The sequence below is a fragment of the Epinephelus lanceolatus genome, chromosome 17 (assembly GCF_041903045.1).
Source record: "Epinephelus lanceolatus isolate andai-2023 chromosome 17, ASM4190304v1, whole genome shotgun sequence".
In the NCBI taxonomy this organism is placed as follows: Eukaryota; Metazoa; Chordata; class Actinopteri; order Perciformes; family Serranidae; genus Epinephelus; species Epinephelus lanceolatus.
In genome coordinates, this window is record NC_135750.1 from 39,207,943 (window position 1) to 39,232,850 (window position 24,908).

A 24,908-nucleotide genomic window follows, 5' to 3' on the forward strand; every position below is an offset into this window, starting at 1 on the left:
ATTCCACAACACTCAGTGGAATCTGTGTGTACTTAGACCTCATCATTTTATGCACAGAGCAACTATATGTTAAGGCTCTGTCTGTACTACCAACAACTTTGACATGTAGGACCTTTCAAAGAGTAATTTCACTTGTCCACCATCTGTACTTCAGCTGTGTGGTTTAAAGCGGATCTACTAACCATCATCTGCTTGGGTGTCATTCAGTCTTTGAATCTGTTCCACTAGCCTGGTCCACAGTGTTTCTTAAATGGTCTTTACAAACCTAAAAAAAACATGCTGCTGTGCCTTTCTATCCATATTCTCCAATGATGGAATTCTACAACCAGATTGAGTAAAGACCATTTATGGAGTGTAAGCATCATTTTAATAAAGAAAAACCAGATGCAGACGCAAGATTATGGATGTTTAAATACTAACATGCCATGCTGTCCCTCCGCAACACTTTCTACCAGCTTAAAAACACACAAGACTGATCCAATAGATGCTTACAGGACTGATAGAGAAGACGATGGTCTCTGCCTGGGAGACGACACTCGGGGCATAACTGTTCCTGGCTACGACGGCGCGTTCTCTCCCGCTCAGTCCATGTGACAGCATCCCGTTCCCTGATTGGCGGTTTTGAAACACATTACGAAAACTCATTGGTCTGTCTTTGAACCGCTGTTCAACTGCGGTCAATTCAAAAGAGTCTGTCAGCATTCCAGCGGCAGTCAGTGCACCACAGTAACGTTAGGCACGATACGAAAGGAGGCAAAGCCAGGTGAGTAACGTATTATTTTACTTTCTACAGACTGAAAACTGAATTAAGTGATTTGTCAGGTCAGTTGAACACTTTGACCCATTGATCCAGACAGACGGCGAGTCAGCTGCAACTAGAAAATCAACAGAAAGTAGCCTTGTGGATTTAGCATGAGCTAACGTAAAGCTAACATCAGTGATCTTAACCTGTTCGCTTAACGTTAGCAAGGAAATAACGGCAACGCTGACTTTATATCATTTTCATCTTTCCAGGTTTAAGTTACAGTCTTAAGTTACACTAACGTTAATGAACTGTCCACAGCTGATGCTAAAACTCAGTGTTAGAGGAGGTAAGTTAACATCATGAGCTCGCCATGAATCTAGGATAACGTTACTGTTATATTTTAAGTAGCGTAACAGCATTATTTAGGCATCGTAACTTAAACGTTAATTTGCCGTGATTCATTGCTGTAGCTAAACAGTATTAGTTAAATTTATAGTGAACATGATGTGCCTAATTCATACTGTTCGCTTTTCACAGCCTTGCTAGGCCACATTTTACATTGTAAGTAAAACAGTGACTTCAACTTAATGTCATTAGCTAAAATGTGACAGTAGGTTAATAAAATCTAAGTTTGAAATGAAAAGGTAACTATTAATGTTACTGTAAAGTAATGACAGCTGTTGAAACAGAACACTTGACATGACAGTATTGTTGTTGATTGTTTGTTTTTCAGGCAATAATGGAAGACTACCTGAAGATAGAGAAAATTGGAGAAGGTTTGTCTGTTTGTTTTCTTGTCTTTATCTCAGTTATTTAAAAAAAATGCACCAACTGTACGCTAAAGTATGGAAGGTTTCGGCTTCAAAGAGAACACCACTAAAATTAAGAATTCCAATATGTTATGTTATGTTATGTTATGTTATGTTATGTTATACAACAGTTAGTTCCGGCCCTGCAATCTTATTGGTCGAGAGACAGTAAAACCGTGATAATATTGGAGTACAACATCACGGTTATTTCAACTGTTGAACTGTTGTATAAAAGCAATATCACACTCGAGCTCGTGATGTTGTACGGTGATATCGTCACGGCACGAGGCCGCTCGTGCCTACGACTGAATCACAGCCGTGACGATATCACAGTACATCATCACGAGCTCGAGTGTGATATTGCTTAATTATAGTTCAACTTGTATAAATATGAACTACTCTCAAAGAGATGTAAGGGTATGAAGTCTGGAGCTGCTCCATAGACAATGAATGGGAGCCTGATTTTGTGGACCCACTGAATGTTCGTTTTCTTTTTTTATACTCGAATGAGCTTTATTCTATTGTTGTGTTCTCAGTTCTCAAACAGCATGTACTCATATATTCAGAATATTCCCTTTGCTGCTCTAAGTAGTCCTTTTCACACAGAGATCGTGTTACGGAGCAGCCACAAAGTCCCTTCTTTATGCCTCCATTGCATTTTTACACAGGACAAACAACAGTGGCATCATGCTGCTCCAGTGTGTGATATTGGAAAGCATGCCGGCATCAAGGAAGCAATAGAGGTGTGATGGGCGTAACATATAACATAACAGTGTCAGCCTCTAGTGTGATATAAAACACGCATCTGCAGTGCTTTATAAACAGTAACAGTGGCAATAACAAACATTTATCATCTCTGTCATATTGCGGCTGATCTCGTCCTTTGCTTAGAGGGTAAGGAGCTCCTGAATGTCATTGTTTTTCCAATTTGCAGACATTAACAGCTGCTGTTCTTCTGTTTTTGAGTTAGCCACTAACACCTACTTTATAAATCTTCCCTGTTGGTTCACACACACAACACAAAACATCACACCCGTCCTGCCCTTGGTCCCACCCTGCTGCCTTTTCGTTCATACAGACATCGTTTCAGCGCTGTCACTACCTCCTGTGGTGACTAAAAGACAAGACAACTCTAACTTACCATTCCACGATCGTACCTCAGGGCTGTACCATTCACTTTTTTTGCATATACCCCTGGTGTCACAGAGGTTGAAAGTTTTGTGGCACAGGCCACAAAATTGTAACACAGGTACAAAAGTATCAAGTAAGTCCATTGTAGTTTGAGACTATTCAAAGTCAGTGTTATGGGGAGTTTAAAAGTAATTTTCTATGACCTTTCAAATGAGTATAGTACTGAAAAAATGCAGACATTGTTTTAATTATGCTTAGGCTATTTATAAATTATTATTAATATTGTTTATGCACATAGAATGAAGGCAGGAAGTTGGGGTGCTGAGGGGGCTGCAGCATCCCCTAAAACCAGGTATTATTAAATAACATCAATTTTTTAAAAAGAGTTTAAACGTACTGTTAAAACTATAGTGTTTTCTCTTTACACTTTACAGTGTTATATAAGGTTACAGGTCTGGGGGTATTCCAGAAAGTGGGTTATGTGAAAACTCAGAGTAAGTTAACCCTGAGATGAGGGAAACTCTGAGTTATCCATTCCAGAAAGAGAGGTAACTGAAACTCTGAGTTAGTCACCATGGTAACAGACTCTGTGAACATAACTTGCACGCTGACAGGTTTTCTTCAATAAACCCTGAGTTTTTCTCTGTCTCCTCCCTCTTGCACGCTGTTTCATTTCCTCATTCATTCAGTCCGTGTCAAAGCTTGTATCGAAGCGCATTAATTAGCGGAGATTTACCATCTGTCACAGTCTAAATCCTGCTGGATATTAGTTTGTTACTCAGGACTGTCTTAAGTTACTGAATTTATGCACATCAATCATTTCTTTGGACATCGGTTTTTGTCTTTACATTCAAATATTACACAGCGAGAATTCACCCTCAGCTCAGAATCAAACCTCTGTCCTTTTTATATTCATTATTTTTTATAACACTGTGCACAAGGATCAGACTGTCAGTCTGTTAGAGCAGCTCCAAAATGTTTATTGCACATAATGTGTAGGTCTAATTATTTAAATTTTAAAAATCGGAATGAAGATTTAGACACGTAGTATCAGTGACTAATGATCTCTATCACTGATGTCATTGGTCGCACTGATGGAACATAATTCCTATAGCCTAATATTGGGGATTATATGTTAATATTTCTGAGTGAGCAATGGTGCAGCATTTCAGTGTCTTTAAATTTACTACATTTGTAGCTGAAATAAAGTCACTGAATGCTGTTGAGTCAAAATACAAATAGATGTGCAACATTTTAAAATCTACTGTATTTTAACCTCAACGTCTTTTCAAGTGCAAATCACCAAATGTATTATTACTGGGTCAGACTGTGATTTTACAGTCATGTCTTTATGTCTTTGATCTATAGCCTAGCCTATATGTTTTAAATCTTCCTATTTTTCAGTTGCTGCCTCCTGTGTTTTTTCCCATCAGATTAAATCTGAACAAATATATTATTGTATATAATTAATATAATGTAGCCTATGTATCTACAGCCTGATACACAGTCAGATTCCACCACTTTATCTTCATTAAGAATTATGTAAGTCTGATAAATGATGAATAAACGGACAACACTGAATAAAACTTTTATTAACTTTATGGTTATCTTACACTTTCCTTGCTCTGACTCAGGCTCTTCTTTTAAGATAAATGTGCACCGTCTGCTACACATGCATTAATATCTCTGCATCCACTGGATTAAAATGGAGGCGCTGTCTTTTATTTACCCGTTGCCACGGTGAATCGTTGAGTCGGAACTCCATTGATAATGGCTTTTTATTGTCGGCTTAACTCAGAGTGCACATACTCAGTTGACTGAACTAACTCAAATCAGCTGTTCTGGAACCGGTAACTCAGAGTTTCACATCTCAGGGTAAATCAACTCAGAGTTCAGGGTTAGACTCAGAGTTTGTTGAACCTCCTACCTGGAATACCCCTCTGGTGTATGAAATGTCTGTATCATCACAGCGCTGCTGCATTTTTGTAAACAAACCTGTTTACATCCAGGCACCATTTCACTTTCACATGGTGGACTGATACCCTGGTTCCACCAAAATTATTGCACGTGTAACTTGGGTTTTGAAAACATAGGTAAACCCGCTAAAATAGGTTATAGTCAGCTTTCCCATTGCAAGGAGACCAGAGCTGTGCACATGACTGCTGCAGATGAGTAAACCTTTCTGTGTGTGGGTTTTTCTTTTTGGTGTGTCACATCAACATCACGGACAGTCCAGAGAACAGGTAAACAAGACAGCACTATTGAGACAGCAGCACAGGGGAAATAAAACTTTACAGTGGCTACTTCTTTTTTATCTCTCACTTACTTAGTCTTTCTTTCCAACTTAGTGCAAACTAATTTGGATCAATGTTTGAACTAGGGATGGGCAAACGATCAAAATTCATTATTCGATCATCAAAAAAATTAACGATCAATTATCGATTAATTGATAAGCGAGTATTTCAAAAGAGAGAAGACAAAAGAGTGCAGTGCAGACTGTCGCCGCAAGAGAGCGCAGCTGCCCCAGTTTTGAGCTTCAGTCCCCCAGGCCAAAGAGGAAGAATGGCACGCATGCGCAGTTCACCCCTGGGTGTTTACAACCTTTGCCAGCGAGAGTTACAGGCTTCAGTTTTCAGCAAAACCTCCGTCTTTCAATGGCATAGTGTTTTCAGAGGCCTCAAGGGAAGCCGCCGAGGCTTTGGAGAGCGATGAGAGCCTCCGTCTGTTTCTGATTTTTTTTTTATTTTTTTATTATTATTATTATCTCGTTGGCACAGCGACTCGCTGGGCGGGGGGTCTCGTGGGCACGCTGGCTCGTTGGACCTATGCCAGGCATTGTAGGGGAAACACTGCGACTATCGATCAAAATTATTTGTGATTGATCAAAAGCCTTAACAATCAGTCATCGATAATCGAAAATTGATGCCCATCCCTAGTTTGAACGCTGCTTGGGTGAAGATTAGGGCTGGGTATCGTTCAAAAAATTTCGATATCGATACCTTGATTTCGATACCGGTTCGTGGGAGAGACAAAAACTGAATAAAAAAAAAACATCCTGAATATGTTTAGAACTACAAATGAACCTTCTTTTAGTGATTTATATTATACAAAGAAAATTTTACATTTACATCCTGCCCTGACTGTAAGACAGGTCGGGATCAGCCAATGGCGGTTCTGCGCATGCGCCATCTCCTGCTCTGACTGCAGCTGGGAAGGAGGACTCGGCCGCCTATGAGTGCTTTGGGGCGAGGGAAGGGCACCATGGCAGCATCCGCTGCTCGTTGAGAAGAATAAGAACAATACGTGCTTTTATGTCAGTCTCCAAAAGTCTCCAATAACATCAGAAAAAGTTGCTAGATTTGTCGCTAGTCACTGTTTTGAAAAAGTCGCCAGAGGGGTCTGAAAAGTCACTAAATATAGCAACAAAGTCGCTAAGTTGGCAACACTGACCACATACGCATCCCTGCCTCTACATGTAACATTACAGCCAATCACCGGCAGCATATCAGACCTTGATCACTAGGAGTCATGTGACTCAGATCAAGTGACTCCGATCACGTGACTCCTAGGTACCGGAGCTTGGCACCGAAAGACAAGGCATTTTTCGATACTCATTAGCACCGAAGCAGTGCGGTGCTATAAAAGAACCGAACTTCGGTACCCAGCCCTAGTGAAGATGGACGGTATTTTGTGATGGTGCATCACTGCATCTTGCCATTAAAGGTGCTAAAATTAGCGTGTTTACCCAGGTGTCCTGTTCCCATCAATGCCAATTGGAGCCGGAGGCGATAAATACCAGTGACTACCGTTCCTGTTGCATTAAACAGCCAGATGTTCGTAAAGTAGTAGAATAGTAATGCACGATCGATTCACCTCACACGCAAACACTCATCTTAAACAAGCAAGCAACTCTGTCTCACACACGCAGGGCAAAGCTGTATAGCATGGGTGCTGTGGTGATAGTTTCTTTCATATCATGGACCGATTTTTTTTGTGCAGCATGTGCAACATATATGTTGCACTGTACAGCCCTGTACCTTATATACAGCACGGTGAGGCAGCATAACAGCGCAATATTCCCACCTTAAACAGGCATTGTAAAAGAGGCTAGTGTTATCGAGAACATCTTTCCCAAGTCATTGTCTATGGAGAAGCTCCAGACTTTATACCCTTTGACATCACCAATTTGAGTTTTAGAACTTTAATTTTTAGATTTGGGAGAGAGTTCTTTACTAATACTTATGAACTGTCTTAGACCATAGAAGTAATATGTATGAATTTTGAAAATAGATGTAGTTCCCCTTTAATAGAAATAAAATTGCATTGTCATTGTCTCAGCACCCATCCATTGTCATTGTTTGTACTTTATTCAACAAGGTCATGACTGTGATGTTATTCAGTGACTGTTTGGCTGTGCTTAATGTGATAACCAATCATTTGCTAACTTGTTGCAGGTACCTATGGGGTGGTGTATAAGGGCAGGCACAAGGCCACAGGGCAAGTTGTGGCCATGAAGAAGATCCGTCTGGAGAGTGAGGAGGAGGGGGTTCCCAGTACTGCTGTCAGAGAAGTGTCTCTGCTTCAAGAGCTCAATCATCCCAACGTTGTAAGGTGCGCTGACTTTGTGTTGAGTATCGAGGGTTGCAGAATGGGATTAAAGGGTTTGAGAAGTCAAATAAGAATTTCCAGCTGATGAAATGGTATGGTATGTTAAATTATCTCAGTGAAACTGAAAAATAAAAAATGTATCATTAATTTTAACAACATAGAATTGCAACAAAATAAGTGATAAGGAGCCGCTGAATGAGTTCCCTCTGAGCGGTAAGTTGCCAGAAGTGTCTGAGAAGTTGCTGTTCACATTCAGGACGCCACAGTTTAATCCACACTACTGAAGCTGCTCCTCTTTTTAGAACCACCATGGAGTCCGTAATAATTTCGTTGTCAGCCATGCTTGTTGTTATTTTGACAGATATTGTGATTGTTAAATGAGTCTTGACTTAAGGGGAAATGGTAATTTTTGCATTTCATTTTCACTGAGGAAAAAAAAAGATGATGATGTGAGTTTTTGCTGGGGTCTGTACCAAACAAGAATGTTTCCTTGCATCTGGGATGTGATTTGTAGGCTGGGGCATCTCTGTAGTGTCACAATGCTTCATTTATAATGGTATTTTGAGACAAACATTCCCGCCCCTATATTGTTTTCAACTTTCACTGAAGACGACTGCTTCCAGTATAAATATGCAGCCAAACCCTCAACATAGGGTATGTGAGCAAACAAGACATAGGATAAGATAATCCTTTCTTCGTCCCACAGTGGGGAAATTTGCAACAATACAGCAGCAGAGGAATAGTGCAAACATGAAGCCTCAGTAGAAAAAACACACAAGGCACTATATAAGTACGTATCAGTAAAAAGAAAAACACAGGTTGATGTAATAAGTAAACCGTACAAAACAAGAGCAATATATAAATTGTGTGTGTTTCCCAGACTCCTGGATGTCCTGATGCAAGAGTCTCGTCTTTACCTCATCTTTGAGTTCCTGTCCATGGACCTGAAAAAGTACCTGGACTCCATCCCCTCTGGCCAATACATGGACCCTATGCTGGTCAAGGTAACTGTGATTGTGATGATTAAACTCTCTAAGCAGTTTATCTTAGGGATCTTAGGACTGTTTATGTGTTACTGCAGTTGACCTAAAATACTTGGATGGTAACAATAGTCATGTGCTCTGAATTTCTGGGCTCTTTTGTTGCTTTGAGGTTGTTCATCTCTTTCCTGTCCAGCTGGTTTTATTCCTATTTCAGCTGACATTGGGGCGAGAGGCAGGATACATCCTGGACGGGTCGCCAGACTATCCCAGAGCAAACGCATAGAGACAGACAACCATTCACACTTACATTCACATCTATGGTCAATTTAGAGACGCCAGTTAACCTAATCTGCATGTCTTTGGATTGTGGGAGCCGGAGTACCCAGAGAAAACCCACGCTGACACGGGGAGAAATGCCAACTCCGCACAGAAGGGCTCCCCCGCTAGTGGTGGGCGATAAAACGATAGCCTAGAGACTGATGAGTTTTAGAATAAAGTTACAGTGCTAACGTTAGATAGTAGCATTAACGTTACTAGTAAGTGGAAACGCACAAGGAAGATAACAATGTTTCAGAGGCTACGCTACAGTAGGCTAACGTTAGCCATTAGCACTGGATGCTGTGTTGTCATATAACGTTATGAACTGAACTGAACTTCTTTATTTGTCATTTTAATGCGCAGCACAAATACGAAATGACATTTCGCATACCCCAAGCAAAAAGAAACAAAACATTTAAAAGCAATTTGTGCAACATATAAAAAAGAACAGACAGTGCAATAGTAAGATGAAAAGGGTCGACATTTCAGTCAAAAACTCCACATCCTGAGAGCAGAACTGGGAAATCCTCTTCACATCACGGCACCATGATTTGTTTGTGTATATTGCCACACCGCCACCACGGAGCTTACCAGATGATGCAGCCTCCCTGTCTGCTCTATGTAATGTTAGCCCCGTTAGCTCAACACCGGAGTCTGTTGATGTTATGTGAGTGGTTACGTCGGCCAGAGGCCTCCACTTGGGGAAGACAGACAGGACGCTTGGCCAATCATTGCATTCTGTCCAAATGCAATGGTTGGTTGGAGTTTTCTTAGAACCATATGAGAATGGTTTAATTATGAGTTTTATTTCTGGTGGAATTCACTTACATTTTAGTGTGCCATCAGTTTATTAATAGCATTTTAACCTAAACAAAGAAAAGTGTAAAATTTCCAGAAAGGTAAGTGTTCCTTTAACCATTTCACTAACAAGTGGGCGAAATATAGAAAGAGAGGATTCTACTTCAAGAGGGGGGCGATTGAAAGGCAGTGTGCAGATTCTAGGGCTGTCAACGAATATTCTAAATTCGAATTTAAATTCAAATTTGAAAAAAAAATGGACCTTCGAATGTGAAAATTGATATTCGATTGTGGAGAGAAAAAAAAACACCACCGCAGCTGTCCTCTTTGTGAGTGTGCATTGGCCTGGGCCGCTGCACTGAACGCACTGCATAAACGCCAGGGCCACACCACCCGTGGAAGTGCTGCTGGTCGACAAGAGGTTCTGCTCCCAGCTGTTGTCTCCGTCACCCCACGGCTTGACACATTTGCTCGCAGCTTGCGCAGAAAATAGACCAGACGCCGAAACAGAGCTGCGCTGCGCTGCCGGTGTGGATGACACAATCGGTTAACATGGGCGGTGTGGCCATGGGTCAGAGAGGGGGGGGCGAGCGAGAGGTCCGCGGTCGTTTATAACGTAATGTTATAGATAATTGTTTTATGTGTTTTAATGTGTAGGTATGTAAATGTTTTCAAAGATGTTTGTGTTGAAATAAAAATACCTACAGGTAGTTATGTTTCCTTGTATTAATACATATACAAGTATGTTTCCTTGTGTTAGTTTGCCCTCTTGTGGACATAATGCGAAAAAAAAAAATTTGAATGGTTCGGACCTATAAGTTATTTTTAGAAGGAATATTTGAACGTCATTTTTGAGCAATTTTGACAGCCCTAGTAGATTCCGATTCTGTGTGAAATAATTACTCATCATCCAGATCTTGTTCAGCATGCCAGCACTGTTACAGTGAAAGTAAAATGGCTCGTTATATGCAACTACTTTGTTTTCATTTTCATTCATTAATTTATTCTTTCCACGTTTTTAATTGGCTAGTTGGTTTGGTAGAGTTCAAGGGCAGTAAATATAATGTATTTATAAAGTAATTTTGGTTGCTGGTCCTGGTTGCTTGTTTTTCTCCCAAGATTTGGCAACACTGAACACAACACAGATGGATGGATGGATAGATAGAGAGATAGAAAGATAGATAGAGATAGATAGGTTTATTGTCCCTTTCAGGAGAAGCGTGGAGTGAGTAGCAAGAATGAGTGCGGATATCGAGGAAATAGTCGAGTAGTAATTTTTATACCATCTCGTGTATGTTCGTTTATTGAGTGTTTTCTAATGGTTGTGTTGACATTACATTTTCCTCCATGTGCCTTGACTGATGACTGTGATTGAAATCAGAAGAAAGCTAATGAGTTTAAAATAAATGTGTTAAAATGTATTTATTTTCTCCTGGTCCTTATTTTAAATAGGTTATAAAAAATTATCAATAATTATCGTTATCGATCAATATGAACCAGCTATATCGTGATATACTTTTCAGCCATATTGCCCACCCCTATTGCCCACCCTGGGTTCGAACCGGAAACCCTCTTGCTATGAGACGACAGTGCTAACCACTGTACCACCATGCTGCCATTAAATCAAAATGTAATGCAAAAAAAGTCAGAGAACTGACTAGTGTTTTTATTTCACCATCTTAATGAGCCACCTATAATAAAGGGGCAATGTCATGAAAAAAATGCTTTGTCTTCTGTGCCGAGGTTTAAAACAGATTAACATGCCATTTGTCTTGTTCTGCCCATTCAGTTTCACAACTCTAAACATATTTCCATCTCCATGTTCATCTTTCTTCGCCACCTTATAGAGCTACCTTTACCAGATCTTGGAAGGCATTTACTTTTGTCACTGTCGTCGAGTCCTCCACAGAGACCTGAAACCTCAGAACCTCCTCATCGACAACAAGGGAGTCATCAAACTGGCAGACTTTGGCCTGGCTCGGGCCTTTGGTGTTCCTGTCAGGGTCTACACCCATGAGGTGAGAATCCATCCACATAGGCAAAAGCCTGAATATAGAATAACAAATAAGTCTTTGAAGTCTGAGGAAGAGCGGTAGGCTCAAAATATCACTCTGCATTAAAATCCCTCTAAATGAGAGCTGCTTGGCGTGCAGACTTATTTGTTTTCTACTCTGGAGCGTTTCTCCGGATGGTCAAGTATTGACGTTGGATGTGCATGTTTGGTTTTTTTTTCTACTGTTTTAGATGCTAGAATGTATCCACAGAATGACAGTGTTAAGCAGGGAAATTATTCTCTGTTTCCTGCCCAGGGACTATGGATGAAAATTAGCTTATAGCTAACTCTGTTGCAGCTAGGTAGATGTGCACTGTCCCTGCTAAATAAATAAGGCGGCTTTATTGTTGTGCATTGCATTTATACTTTTGTGGGGGTGTGTCTGTGTCGCTCTGCAGTCCCACCTCCAAAACACTAGTCAACCGTGGGTTTCTGTGAAGTGCTGTTAAGATTGATTCATTCAAAACACACATTAAACATGGCTTAATAGCAACAATATCAAACACAACTACACAAACATTATTAGCATAAGCCTATGACATTTTACACTGTATAAATTAGCCTAGCAGCAAGCAGAGTTTCCCTCTACTGATTTGAAGCCAGAAACAACAGTAACATTACAAAATTAATTTCCATTATAACTCACAAGGTTCACAGACAAAACACTTGTCTTATACTAGACATGCTTTCCCCGCATATACAATATGCTAACATTATTAGTATAAGCCTATGACATTTTACACTGTATAAATTAGCCCAGCGGAAGCAAAGTTTTCCTATACTAATTTGAAGCCAGGAACAACAGCAACAGTAGATAAAAGTAACGTTACAAAATTAGTTTACATTATAACTAGGGATGTTCCTGGCGACTAATTTCCCTGTCTACTAAACAAAAATTTTAATTGAGACCAGTCAACTAGTCTAAAAAAGGGAAAACACTCAGAAAACAAAATTTAGCACAATTTATTGTTAAGTATTTGAAACATTGTCCCAAAAAATATTGTGTGCATTAAAGCTGCAGTAGGTAGAAAGCCTGAAAATGGTTGATTTTTGAGTCTCATCTGAGTTAGGTTTGGTTCGTCTCCACCCTGAGCCCCTCCTTCCAGACAAGCACGCGAGTATTTTATCCTACTTGGTTCTATTTCTCCTTCTCTGGGAGCCTCGGCTCTCCCTCACCACGCAGCAGCCCGCCCCATCCCTCCCTCGCGCCCTCCAGCCGGGCCCGGCCCCACCTCACCCTTCCCCTCCCTCTGGGGCTCCGGGGAACCGAGTTCTGTCTTCCTTTTTTTTTTTTTGGGTTGTTTAGCCGTATAGGCAGTTGTAGCCAATGCTGGAATAGCTATTTTACCTGGTGCACTGTTCACCATTGCCGCTTGCTCTCCCCTTCTGCCGGCTTTAGAGGCTGAACACAGAGCCATGGTGAGGTGCAGAAACCTATTGTTTGTCTCAGACCACTTGATTTACATTATGCTTAGAGGATATTATAAAATTTTTACTCAATTATACCAAAACAGTGTTGCCTACTGGAGCTTTAAGAGCCCTTTGAAGCCTTTAATCATAGTCTTCCACAACCATGTCAGATTTTAAATGCCACTGAAGTACGAGACACTTTGTGCCGTGTGGTACGAATGTGAACATGAAGGCAACTCAGTCAAAATTTAACCACTAAAATACATCTAATATAAATAAATTGCCTCTGAAATGTGGGGCACATTGAACCTTGTGGATTATCTGACAGAAATTTTAATTCTCTTTAAAGTTAATAAAACAACGTCTAATTTATAATTAAAGTTCAGCTGAAATGAGAGGCATTTTGCATCGTGCAGTATGAAGGTAACCCTGCACATTATCTTACAAAACCTCACTTAAAGGTAACAAATAATATAACATCTCAAAAAAGATTAATTGCTGCTGAATTCATTTTCTAGATCAAAGTACTGCCAAACCATGCTGGTTTTGCACGAGGACATCTCTCCATTTTCCCACTGTGCTGTTTTAAAACTCCAGATTAGTCAAGCATTACCACTGGGAGGTAGCCTGGAAATCCAGACTCAAATCTAGAAAGATTTTGAGTCTGGCCCTCACAGATAGACCCTTCCTACCCGAGGGGCGGCACTAACTGAGGCATTTCAAATGCCGCCGCATGCAACTGGATAGCATGATGGCCAATCAGAGCAAAAAAACAAGGTGAAGTATTCATTGCACTAAGCCCTATTTGTTTGCCCAACAGTGGGGCTAACTGATTTATTATGCTTTTGCCGTATCCTGTCGGCAAAACAGCAAAAACGTCCCTCCTGGAAACGAAGGCTTCTAGGGCAGTCTCTGGCTTAGCGTTTCTTCCACAGCTAAATTGAATGGACGCCGTCCTTCGGCAGCTGCCATCTTAGCTGTTTACTTTTTGACTCCTATGGCACAGCACTGTCATCATCATGTTACGGCTGCCCAGAGCCTTACAGATAGACTGATCTGATTGGTCCAATTGGCGATTCAGCGGGCTCCGCTCGTTGGGGCCAGATTCCCATGCAGTGCAAATTCGAATTTGCTAGGGGCGGGGCGTCTGGATTTCCAGGTTAACTGGGAGGGGGACTGCTGTCTGACAGCTCTGTAGCACCCACTAGTGGTGGGCGGATGCATGACAGTTAAGCTGCATTGTACATGAATAAAACACTAATAGCAGGGTTCCCACGCGTCCTGGAAAATAATTGACCAATTTTCCAGTCATGGAAAAGATATGGAAAATGAGGAAAAAAAAGTAAAATGTCCTGGAGAAGCTTGAGTTGTCTTGGAAAATGATTTCTCCTCCCTCTGCTTCTCTCTACCTTGTGAGTGAACGCAAACGGGTTAAAAAGTTTGCGCATACATAACTGTTCTCAGCTGTCAAAATTGAGCTGCAGAGCTTTTCTGCTTCTAGCCGGCACAGCGCCCCACATGACGCTACCAGCCAATCAAATTTGCATATTCCCTCAGAGCAGTCCCGCTACCCAGTGTTTCCATTTGACTTTGTCGCTAGATTTATTGACTTTTCAGACTCCAGTAAGGACTTATTTTTTCCAAAGAAGCGCCAAAAACTAGCGACTTTCAGTTCAGGAGTGTTGCTGTATTGCTGTTTATCGAGTGTGAAGTTTTTCTCTCCTTTCTCTGTCTCCTCTGTTGAGTGACAGACAGAGGAGCAGCAGAGACCTGTAGTGGTCGTGCCGTTTAATACTGTTGGCTGTGCGCTGTGAGATGAAACATCTCTGATTTCAGTAGAGCCGCAGCGACCATGAGAGCGACAGCTTCGAGATAGCAGCAGTTAACCGGTAGTCTCACTGGGCCACGTTTCACTCAGTATTTCATACTTGTTCCATCGTCTGACAGCAGAAACAGAAAATATGTGAATGAGAAAAACTTCATTAGGAATTCAGCTTTATTAAAATACTGTATAACTTATGTGAACGGAGAGGAGAGAAGAAATTGGAGAGAAGAGATTAGCGACTTTTCATGCAGTTTTTAGCTAGCTACTTTCCAATGAAAGTAGTTGTCAGCACCCAAGTGAGATGCACACAGACCACAGGGAAGAGGCACCCCTTAAATGAGAGGGAGGGTAGGCAGTGAAAACTAAAGACTTACATGTTCATTTGAACCACTGGCAGTTCTTATTGCTAATGTTGTTAGCATAAATTAATGGGATTCAACATGGCTAAATTAGCATTAAAGCTATCAATCAGTCAATATTAAACACCACAATGGTGATAAAAAGAAATAATAAAATATGGCAAAATAAAATTTAGGATACTTGAACAGTAAATCAATAAAATCTAATTATAAAAATATCATTTATTTAAATATAAACAATAAAATAGATGAAGCAGAGCAAATAAAGATGAAAAATTGATAAATAGAATAAGTATAAACCATAAATGTATAATAGTAAGACACTACATAAAAACCAGACTAAAAAGATAGCTAGCAAACAATGTTTATGTCTGAGAATTAGAAATAAATGTATTTTAGGTTCAATATGATACGGTGGTGCTAGCTAGAGATATTGGTCATCAACCCTTAATCTTGTTTCTTAGAGGACTAGAGTAACCTAAAATGACTGTACTGGAACAATAAAATGCAGTTTAGCATCTAACCAAAAGTGTGTGCCATGTGGTGTGTACAGTATGTATAATACATAGGATATGAAAGATATGAAAAAGCTAAGGTATGAACAGTAATTTACTGTGTAAACAGTCAGTATGAGCATCAATAGATTGTTTCAAATGTGTGTTGTCCTCTAATTACAGGAGTAGGGACAATGTCAGGAAGACAGTCCAAATTCCAAATTATTATCGATATGTTATAGCCATAGACTGCACATCTTTTAAATCAGACCTCTGGAGGCGGGAGAGGAATAAACACAGCAATCTGATAAAACACTCAACGGTGTGATAACTTGACTCAAACTGTAGCAGCTGAAAACGTCCTCGCAAAGTCCTGGAAAATAATGTCTAGAAAAGAGTGGGAACCCTGAATAGGTTTAACTGACTAATATTTGATGTTTAATCGTTTAGACGTCTAATCGTGTGCATCCCTAATTATAACTCACAAGGTTCACAGACAAAACACTTGTCTTATATGAGACACGTTTTCCCCACATATACAATATGTTAATGTTACTAGCATTACCTTACAAAATTTTACAATGCATAAATTAGCCTAGTGACTTGCAGACTTTCCTCTACTCTAGGGTTGGGTCGGTTCTCGGTAATACCAATTCGGTCCGGTACTCCATCTCAGACCGGGTTTTATTTTTTGAGACCGACCGGACCGCATACTCGGGCAGAACGTACGCGGAGCGGATGCCGCGGAGGTCCGCCCAGTAAAAGTGGACGTCCGCAAGCCCTGTGCACACAGAGCACAACCGCCCAGACTTCGCTCCGCGCACCAGTGTCACACAGAAGACTGTTCGGCATGTATTTTTCACATCGTGGGGATTTTTCACGGACATTTTTACACATAGTCCGCTCCACTTATAGTAAGCCCAAGTCTGTGAGCACCTGTGTCTGCCTCTTCACCAAGCGCACAGCAAGCAGGAGAGAGAGGGGGGTGGAGCGGGGACTGAGCTAGGAGGTGCGAGTGCGCATGCGCCTCTGCTGTAGCCTGGAGTTTGTTTTAATAGTGACGGGGAGACGATAATGGCGAACAGTTTAGTCTCGACGAAATCAAGGAATGCGCCCCTATGGCAACACTTTGGCTTTGAGCCAGACGAAGGAGGCAACCTTTGTTTGCACTGATTGAGTGAGCTGCAACATTTATTTGTAAGGAATAAAAGAAACAACTTGTTACTAGGGATGCACCGAAATGAAAATTTGCGGCCGAAGCCGAATATTATTAAACGCTTGGCTGAATACCGAATATCATCGTTTAGTTGTTCATTAGTCTTTGCAGATGAACCCCCTCCAGATTAGTGTTGTCACGGTATCAAAATTGGGACCCTCTGTGCGATACCAATGAAAATATCATGGTTCTGAGTAGTATCACGATACCACAGCGAAAATAGGCCCGTTTCCACTGAAGAAGTTCCTGGTACTATCTGGGGGGCAGGAACTACTATAGGAACGTCCTCTCGCTCGGCCCTCTCAACTGCCGCGTCTCCACTGAGAGAGCGGAGTACGAGGAAGGTTCCTGTAAAGTTACAGGCTCTGGACGTGACGTAATCGTTGCGCGATCATTTTGACCGGGGCGACGTAGGGACGCCGATAGCGGTGTCTGTAATAACTCACTAAATGGCCCGTGAAAAAAATATTTTTTCCAGCGGATGTCTTAGTTACAACATGATTGAGCTCACTGGAGTAGTTTCATGTCGTATCCGACAATGGGAGGCTTTTAACAGATGACGTCCTGATGTTAGCTTTGCTGCTGCTGTTAGCTGTCCCTGTCAGCTGATGCTTTCTAGACATCGTGATTTCCCATAACTGAATAAATACCACACATATCAACACAAAACTGCTTTGCTAGCTCAATCATGTTGTAACTAAGATATCCGCTGGAAAAAATATTTTTTTCACGGGCGGCGGAAGCTATATGAACGAGCTAACCCTCGTCTGCTGAGTTTTTAAAATGCCGGCTATTTTGTTGCTTTCTGTTGTCGTCACATCCCTCCTTGAGTATATCGAATCAGCACCAAGTAAACCCCAAGCCCCAGCCAGGAGTCTTTCGGGCCGTTCTGAGTACCTACCCCGAGGCAGGGACTTGTTTAGCCCCTGTAAAAGTTCCGGAACTCTGTCCTTCGGGGGTGGTTCCTGTGGTGGAGACACGCACCAACGGCCCCGGCCCCGTAAAATTACCCCGAAGTTCCTGCGGTGGAAACGGGCCTAATGAGGCAGATGTGCCTTTTGTCATTTATGAAAAGATAAATCACTTTTCTATAATACATCAATGATATTTCAATGGAATAAATTACTTATTGACTTATTCATACTTCAAAAACAGCATCAATAAGTGATTAACATAGGGGGGATCAAAATAAAATAAATAAATAAAATAAAAATCAACCAGCCACCCTCCTCCCCTGACAGTCCCTTCATAAGTAATGAACAGTCCCTAAAGTGAGGTGAGGTTTGTGGGCCGTTACTGCCAGAAAGAGAGAAATGTGAAAGGCTCGTTTCTCCTCTGACACATCACATACCTGTGCTCGGCTGGCTCGGCTGTTCAGGTATACATTAACGTTACTGTCTGTGTCTGTGACCCCCGTTCAACCCACAGTCGGTGGGATTCGCCTTTAGTTTCTGCTGCTGGTCTGTAGGCTGCTCGCACAGCGTGCTGAATGATTTAAGCCTATTTTGCTCGCTCAAAACTATTTTTAGTCGCAAATGCGAGTGTGGTGACGGACAGATCGCCACACTACCGACATTTTATTCTGCCCGTCACGGCACGCCGTTTGATTGCATTATCAAAACGCCGCTATTATTCGGCCTTGCTTTTAACTTATTCCACCGAATACCGAATGTGTGTGTTTTTGCAATATTCGGCCGAATATATTACGTTACCAAATATTCGGTGCATCCCTACTTGTTACTGTCACTCTGTTGTCCTTAGGTCGTTTTTTATTTTAAATGAGTCAATTGCGCCCCCAAGTGGCGAAAATCCGGTATTACCGACTTGATGCGTTTTTTTTTTTTTGTTTTGTTTTGTTTTTTGTTTTGTTTTTTTTATAAAAACCGGACCTTTTTTTTTTTTTTCCTCTCATACCGACCCAACCCTACTCTACTCATATGAAGCCAGGAAAAATCACTCAAGACTTAAAATGAATTTTTGTGGGGGCTCTATTGTCTTTGTAATTGATTGTTTGTTATCTGCGAAATAAAAGTTAATAAAAGCTTTGTTGTGGGAAATGGTTTTCAGTTTACAAAAAAAAAAACAGGAGGTCTGTGTCACAGGAATGTGTAGTTACATTTCTGGGAAGGTGCACATCAGGCTACAGTGTTGATTCAATTTACGCCAGTCCTGCCCTGCTCTCGCCCAAACCACCTCCGACCTTGACGCGCAGATCACTGCACGTAGTCACGACACAGCAGGGCAGGATTAGGCCAAACACTCCATTTGGTGGGTACATTCTAGAATTTACCATTCCCACACTGCTGCGACTGACACATGTTCAGAGGTAGAGCATCACCAGCATTGAATGAACACTGTATAGGGGCATATTTAATAACAAACACCAACAAACCCCAAGTCTCTAAAATGACCACTGAGCTGAATGAACCCCTGTCTGTTTCCAGGTTGTAACTCTTTGGTACCGGGCTCCAGAGGTCCTCCTAGGTTCACCCCGATATTCAACCCCTGTTGACGTTTGGAGCACTGGGACCATCTTTGCTGAGCTTGCCACTAAAAAGCCTCTGTTTCATGGAGACTCAGAGATAGACCAGCTCTTTAGGATCTTCAGGTAGACACACGCAAGCATACCTACATGCATTAAGTAGAACCATAATCAACTGTTCCTCCAGCTGTGAACTAAAACGTGAAGCACTGAAGTAGGTAGGCCTGTGTTTTCTGATTAAAAATGGCTAAACTAAAAGAATGTTTACCAGATGTCAACAGCAAGGTATTCCTAATATTATCATTTTATTTCTAAGGTGCTGCACTATTTACAACCACTGTATTTATTTTCACTTGTATGATGCTGATATTGCAATTAACCTCTACAAACAGATTCTGTATCCACCTTATTTTTCACGGAAACACGGAGGCAAAACAGAACGCAGCCAGCTTCCGTTTTTTTGTGCGACACTTCCGGTCCAGCACTCTTACCACTGTGTAAATGGGAATCCCCTTGTTGTTTACCTTGCTGAGTTTAGCTATATATATGTATATATCACATTCACGTCACTATATCACCGTTTAGACTAATCTGATGTTTGTAAAGTCTATAAACACAATGACTGAACAAACAATAGTATTTTCTCTGTGTGTAATTAATAACATGGTTATCGTAGATTAGCTGGGCTAACCGTTAGCTGTTAGCCGTTAGACGTGTCTGTAATAACTCACTAAACTCACAAAGTGGCCCGTGAAAAAAATATTTTCTCCAGCGGATGTCTTAGTTACAACATGATTGAGCTAATTGGAGTAGTTTCATGTCGTATCCGACAACGGGAGGCTTTTAATGGATGACGATCCTGATGTTAGCTTTGCTGCTAGTGTTAATGTTAGCTGTCCCTGTCAGCTGCAGCCACTGATGCTTTCTAGACATCGTGATTTCCCAAAACTGAATGAATACCACACATAGCAACACAAAACTGCTTTGCTAGCTCAATCATGTTGTAACAGCTGGATGGTTGATGCGTATATGCTGATTCGGGTGCTATCAGAGCCGATCCGCGCATCACTATGGCTTAACGATCAACTCAGTCAATTAAAACAACCCGTCCTGTGTTAGGAGTGTATGTTGCTGACAGAAAGAAAGAAAAGGGAAAAAAAGATAGAAAAGCAGCGTACACCTCACATATTTATTTCTCACAGTTGCGCACACGTTTGGCTGGCATGCAGAAGCACCGTCTGTGTGTCTGTGTGTCGAGGGTGCGAGCCGCAGCTTCAGCTGCTCAGGTAGAGGCTGTGTAGCCCGGTGTGTTTTTTTGCTGATTCGGTTCTGCAGGTTCTCTGCTGGTACACTGGAGACGGGGATCAAGCAGTTTGTCTCACTCGGGATAGATTGTGCTTTTTTGGTTCATAGTTTATGATTGACGTGCGATTTATTCGCGTTTAGAGGGAATAAATTTTTGGATAGCTTTTGGATAGCTGTCATGCTGCTATGCTTGCACTCTGCAGCGGCAGCCTGTAAAAACAATTTCTGAATGTTGTGACTGCAGAAGGACAGAATCAATCAATCAATCAATTTTATTTATAAAGCCCAATATCACAAATCACAGTTTGCCTCACAGGGCTTTACAGCATACGACATCCCTCTGTCCTTTGGACACTCACAGCGGATAAGGAAAAACTCCCCAAAAAAACCCCTTTAACGGGGGAAAAACAAAAATAATCTGTGAATCAACAATCATCATCCATTGTTTGAAGTATTTCACATCTAGGAGAGAACAATACATGTGCAAAGAGCGCATGGGACTCATGTCTGCGCCGCACAGTAACACAATGTGTTGTTAAACCAGCAGAAAGAAAAAAGACCAAAATTGGCTTGGGAACGGCTTTATTTTGATGCAAACATTTAGTACATTATAGTGCTGCACGATTAATCTAATCGCAGTTGCAATTGCAGTGTCAGGCTGTGCGATTACATAACCGCATAAAAGGCTGCGATTTAATGTAAATAAATGTTAACGTGTGCGCCTGTGAACGTGACTACCTCTCCTATAGTGTGTGGAGTGTGTTGTCATTACGCCCACAAGCTATCCTGGTGTGTGCAGCACGTATGGTCACCTGATTACTCGGCGTGCAGCAGTGACTAACATGAACGCTGCAGAGGAGCATGAGTGCGACCCAAAACAAGCCGAGTTAGCGAAGAAAAACACCAGCGTCTATTATATGGCGATACTTTGGATTTGGGTACAGTCAAACACACTGCTCACACAGCAGTGCAGCACAGCACTGTACACACAGTGGAGTGAGCCTGTGTTGGGCTCCCACGTTGTCACGTAAATGACAAATTCCAGCACGCCATAGCACAACACAGCAGCATGTCAAGTGGGCCGAAACTGAGCAAAATTGCTTAATTTTTCATTTGTTATTATGTAGTTTGTTATGGAGCCCGTGATTTCCCCATGACACTTAGAGATGTTTGCGTAATTGTGCTTTGTTGTTGTTTTATGAGGCTCTGGCGGCTTTCAGTTGTCTCTTTGTTTTTAATGTTACATGGCTTGGCTTTCTCTCACATGCATTCTTCCTGCTTTTCTCTGTGCTGTGCTGTCTCAAGTGCTGATATAGATTGGTTGTGTTGCCGCGGGACGTGGCGACTTTAACTTTTAAAGTTTTACACAGCACGTCTTTCTGTTAAACGTCACCGTACCAGAATCCAAAGTATCGCCATGTAATAGACGTTGCGTTATCTTCGCCACCAACTCAGCCTGTTCATGGTCGTGCTCATGCTCTTCTTCATCGTCTATGTTGGTCACTGCTGCATGCCGGGTGGTCACCTGACCATACGTGCAGCACACACCAGAATAGCTTGTGGGGCGACTACAGGAGAGGTAGTCACGTTCACAGGCACACACGTTAACATTTATTTACTTTAAATTGCAAATCACAGCCTTTAATGCGGTTATGTAATCGCACAGCCTGACATTGCGATTGCGATTAGATTAATCGTGCAGCACTAATTTTTTACCAAATTGTGCAGCACTAGTACATTAGCAGGAATGTAGCACAACATGGAAGTGAAAGCAGTGCTCTCTATTATAATGTGGAAGGGCAACAAAAATATTGCTGAAAACAATGATTTGTGATCTCGATATTGATCAAAATTATGCAGCCCTAATGTGACATCATATCCAAAAGTGAGAAAGCAGACAATGGTGGACGGACTCTCTTTTCTTTTAAACAAGTCAGGTAGCCTAACTTTGTTTTTAACTTTAATAAACATCACCATATTAATAACTGTATTGCCCTGTAGGTTATTTCCTTAGTCTGTGAATAAAGCGCTACACAAGTCATACATGCAGCAGCGTCTTTGTTTGATCAATCGGCATCATTAAGCTCTGAAAGTTCCTGAACTTTCAGAAAGTTCCTCAAGACAGAGACTTTTTTGACACTGGAACTGTAACTATAAAGTTATAAAAGTTAAGTCCCTGGATCCCCACAGGTTTAGATCCTGAGGGTCTTGGTCCTCGGGGGACTTCCTGTTGTGTATCTAGCCTTCCCTGCAATTCCCTCTTTGAATCCATCTGTCTGTTTGTGTTCTTTTCAGGACTCTGGGAACCCCAAACAATGAAGTGTGGCCTGATGTAGAGAGCCTGCCTGACTACAAAAACACCTTCCCTAAATGGAAGTCTGGCAACCTGTCATCAATGGTGAAAAACCTGGATAAGAATGGCCTGGATCTACTGGCGGTAAGGACTAGGGCTAACGTATTTAACAACTCCATTCTGGCTACTATTAAAGATTAAATAGAAATTCTTTGTTTTATCTTACATGACAAGAACCAGATAAAGGGATTAGGGCTGGGTATTGCCACTGATTTCCTGAATCGATTTGATTTCGATTCAGAGGGTCCCAATTTGATCCGATGATGATTCAACTGGAGATTTTTCAGTTACAATACCAATTTTTGCTAGTATGTGAAAAAGATTCTCAGAGAACTAATAGTGTAACATTTACAAGGAATTATTTTTTAAAAAGAATAAAATCACAACAGGAATAAAACAGAATATTTTATAACTAAATGTTTCTAGAGCAGCAACAGTAACAGCAAAGTCACAATATAAACTTAATATCTCACTGGAAACAAAATAAAAAAGTAAATAAAATAAATCATATTCCTGACATCACAATACTGAGTGAAGTTTAGAAAGAATAAAGAACACAGAAATCAGTCAGTATCAGTCCTGCTGTCCTCTCTGCTCCTCCCTCTCCTACTGAAGAGATTCACTGCAAGTTTTAAGATTCGAGACAGACTGAGCTAAACAGTTGTTGTTTTAGCTTGTTAATAACAATTTGCCATTAGCCGGAAAGCGCTTTGTGCTTGTTTATTACATAATATTGGCGGTGGTAGATGACAGACTGCGGACAGAGCAGACTGTAATATTGCTTTTCTGCATGTTGCTCAACAACTGTATTAATAAAGTATTGGCTTTTTCCTCAAGGAGGTTTTATTGCACTCACAGTAACAGGCGTTTTTGTCGTCCGCTGAAGTTATCTTTACTTCTGTCTTCACTGCAGCATCTCTGCACTGTGTTTGTGTGTGTGCGTAAAAGTGGGAGGAGACACTGCAGCATGATAATAAATTACACCCAAATGTAAAAAAGTTAACTTGGCCTCAGATTTGTAAATCATTGCATTCTGTTTTTATTTACATTTTACACAGCATCCCAGCTTTGTGAAATCAGGGTTGTATGAGTAAGCCATCATTGTTTGTCATTGTAGTGGTGAACCCAGTGTCCTGTGTAGTCTACACACTTCACTGATAAACCAGCTAACCACTGCAACAATCAAAGATTTATTTCTTTATTTTTATCGCATCTGTCACTAGAACCACATCACTGATTCTGTTGTACAAAAGGCCAACAAGTGTCGGTGTACAGCAGCAGTTATAGCAATTACCTTATGTACTCTACAACTGACTGGACTGAACCCTATTCAGGAGTCTGTTTGGATTCAGTGGGACACTCAAAAATGTTTATTTAAAACACGTCAATGTTTTTGTGCTACAATAGTCTGCATCACAAGAAAGCTAATAATATGTGATAAAAAATCAAATCAGATCCACTTTCCCAATGCAAATACTTGTCTAGTACTACACATTTAGCCTTCGTGATAACTGAGTGACCATCTCCTTTTCTTCCCTGTCTTGTTTCTCTGCTGTAGAAAATGTTGACCTACAATCCCCCCAAGAGGATCTCAGCACGTGAGGCCATGACTCACCCCTACTTCGATGACCTAGACAAATCCACCCTGCCTGCTGCCAGCATCAACAAAATCTAAAACCCATTCTGACCTCACATAAAAACACATTCATACCCATTGTGAATTATCATTCTGTAAATACTTGTGTGTGATACTTGTTGTAGACCTTTAGTACAGTTTTGTCTTTCAACAATGTCTTTTCAATAAAACTGCACTTTGTGTGATTCTCAGAACTTCACACTTGAATTTTTCTTTCCGTTACTTTCTATACTCGGGGTACATATAGAGTTTGGCACAAGATCATGTATAAATGCAGCTCCTTATTATGTGGATCTGCTGCAGAAGGACTTAAAGGTGCACTCACTGGTTCCTCTCGGCTGTTTCAAAGCACTGTTGCAGGATTTTTGTATGCAATAGTCTAT

The 24,908-nt window shown here is 41.2% G+C and overlaps 2 protein-coding genes across 2 annotated transcripts in view; both read left to right on the top strand.

Moving 5' to 3' along the window:
- Nucleotides 1-24,908, top strand: part of LOC117248295 (heterogeneous nuclear ribonucleoprotein L-like) — a 139,416-nt gene that overhangs the window by 112,207 nt on the left and 2,301 nt on the right. The gene's annotated exons all lie outside the window — the stretch shown is intronic.
- cdk1 (cyclin dependent kinase 1) lies at nt 643-24,724 on the top strand. The gene is made up of 8 exons (XM_033612406.2): nt 643-763; nt 1,479-1,521; nt 7,140-7,296; nt 8,174-8,297; nt 11,240-11,410; nt 19,194-19,357; nt 22,832-22,973; nt 24,448-24,724. Exons 2-8 carry the CDS (start codon nt 1,485-1,487, stop codon nt 24,562-24,564), a joined length of 912 nt encoding a protein of 303 aa, XP_033468297.1. The 5' UTR covers nt 643-763; nt 1,479-1,484; the 3' UTR covers nt 24,565-24,724.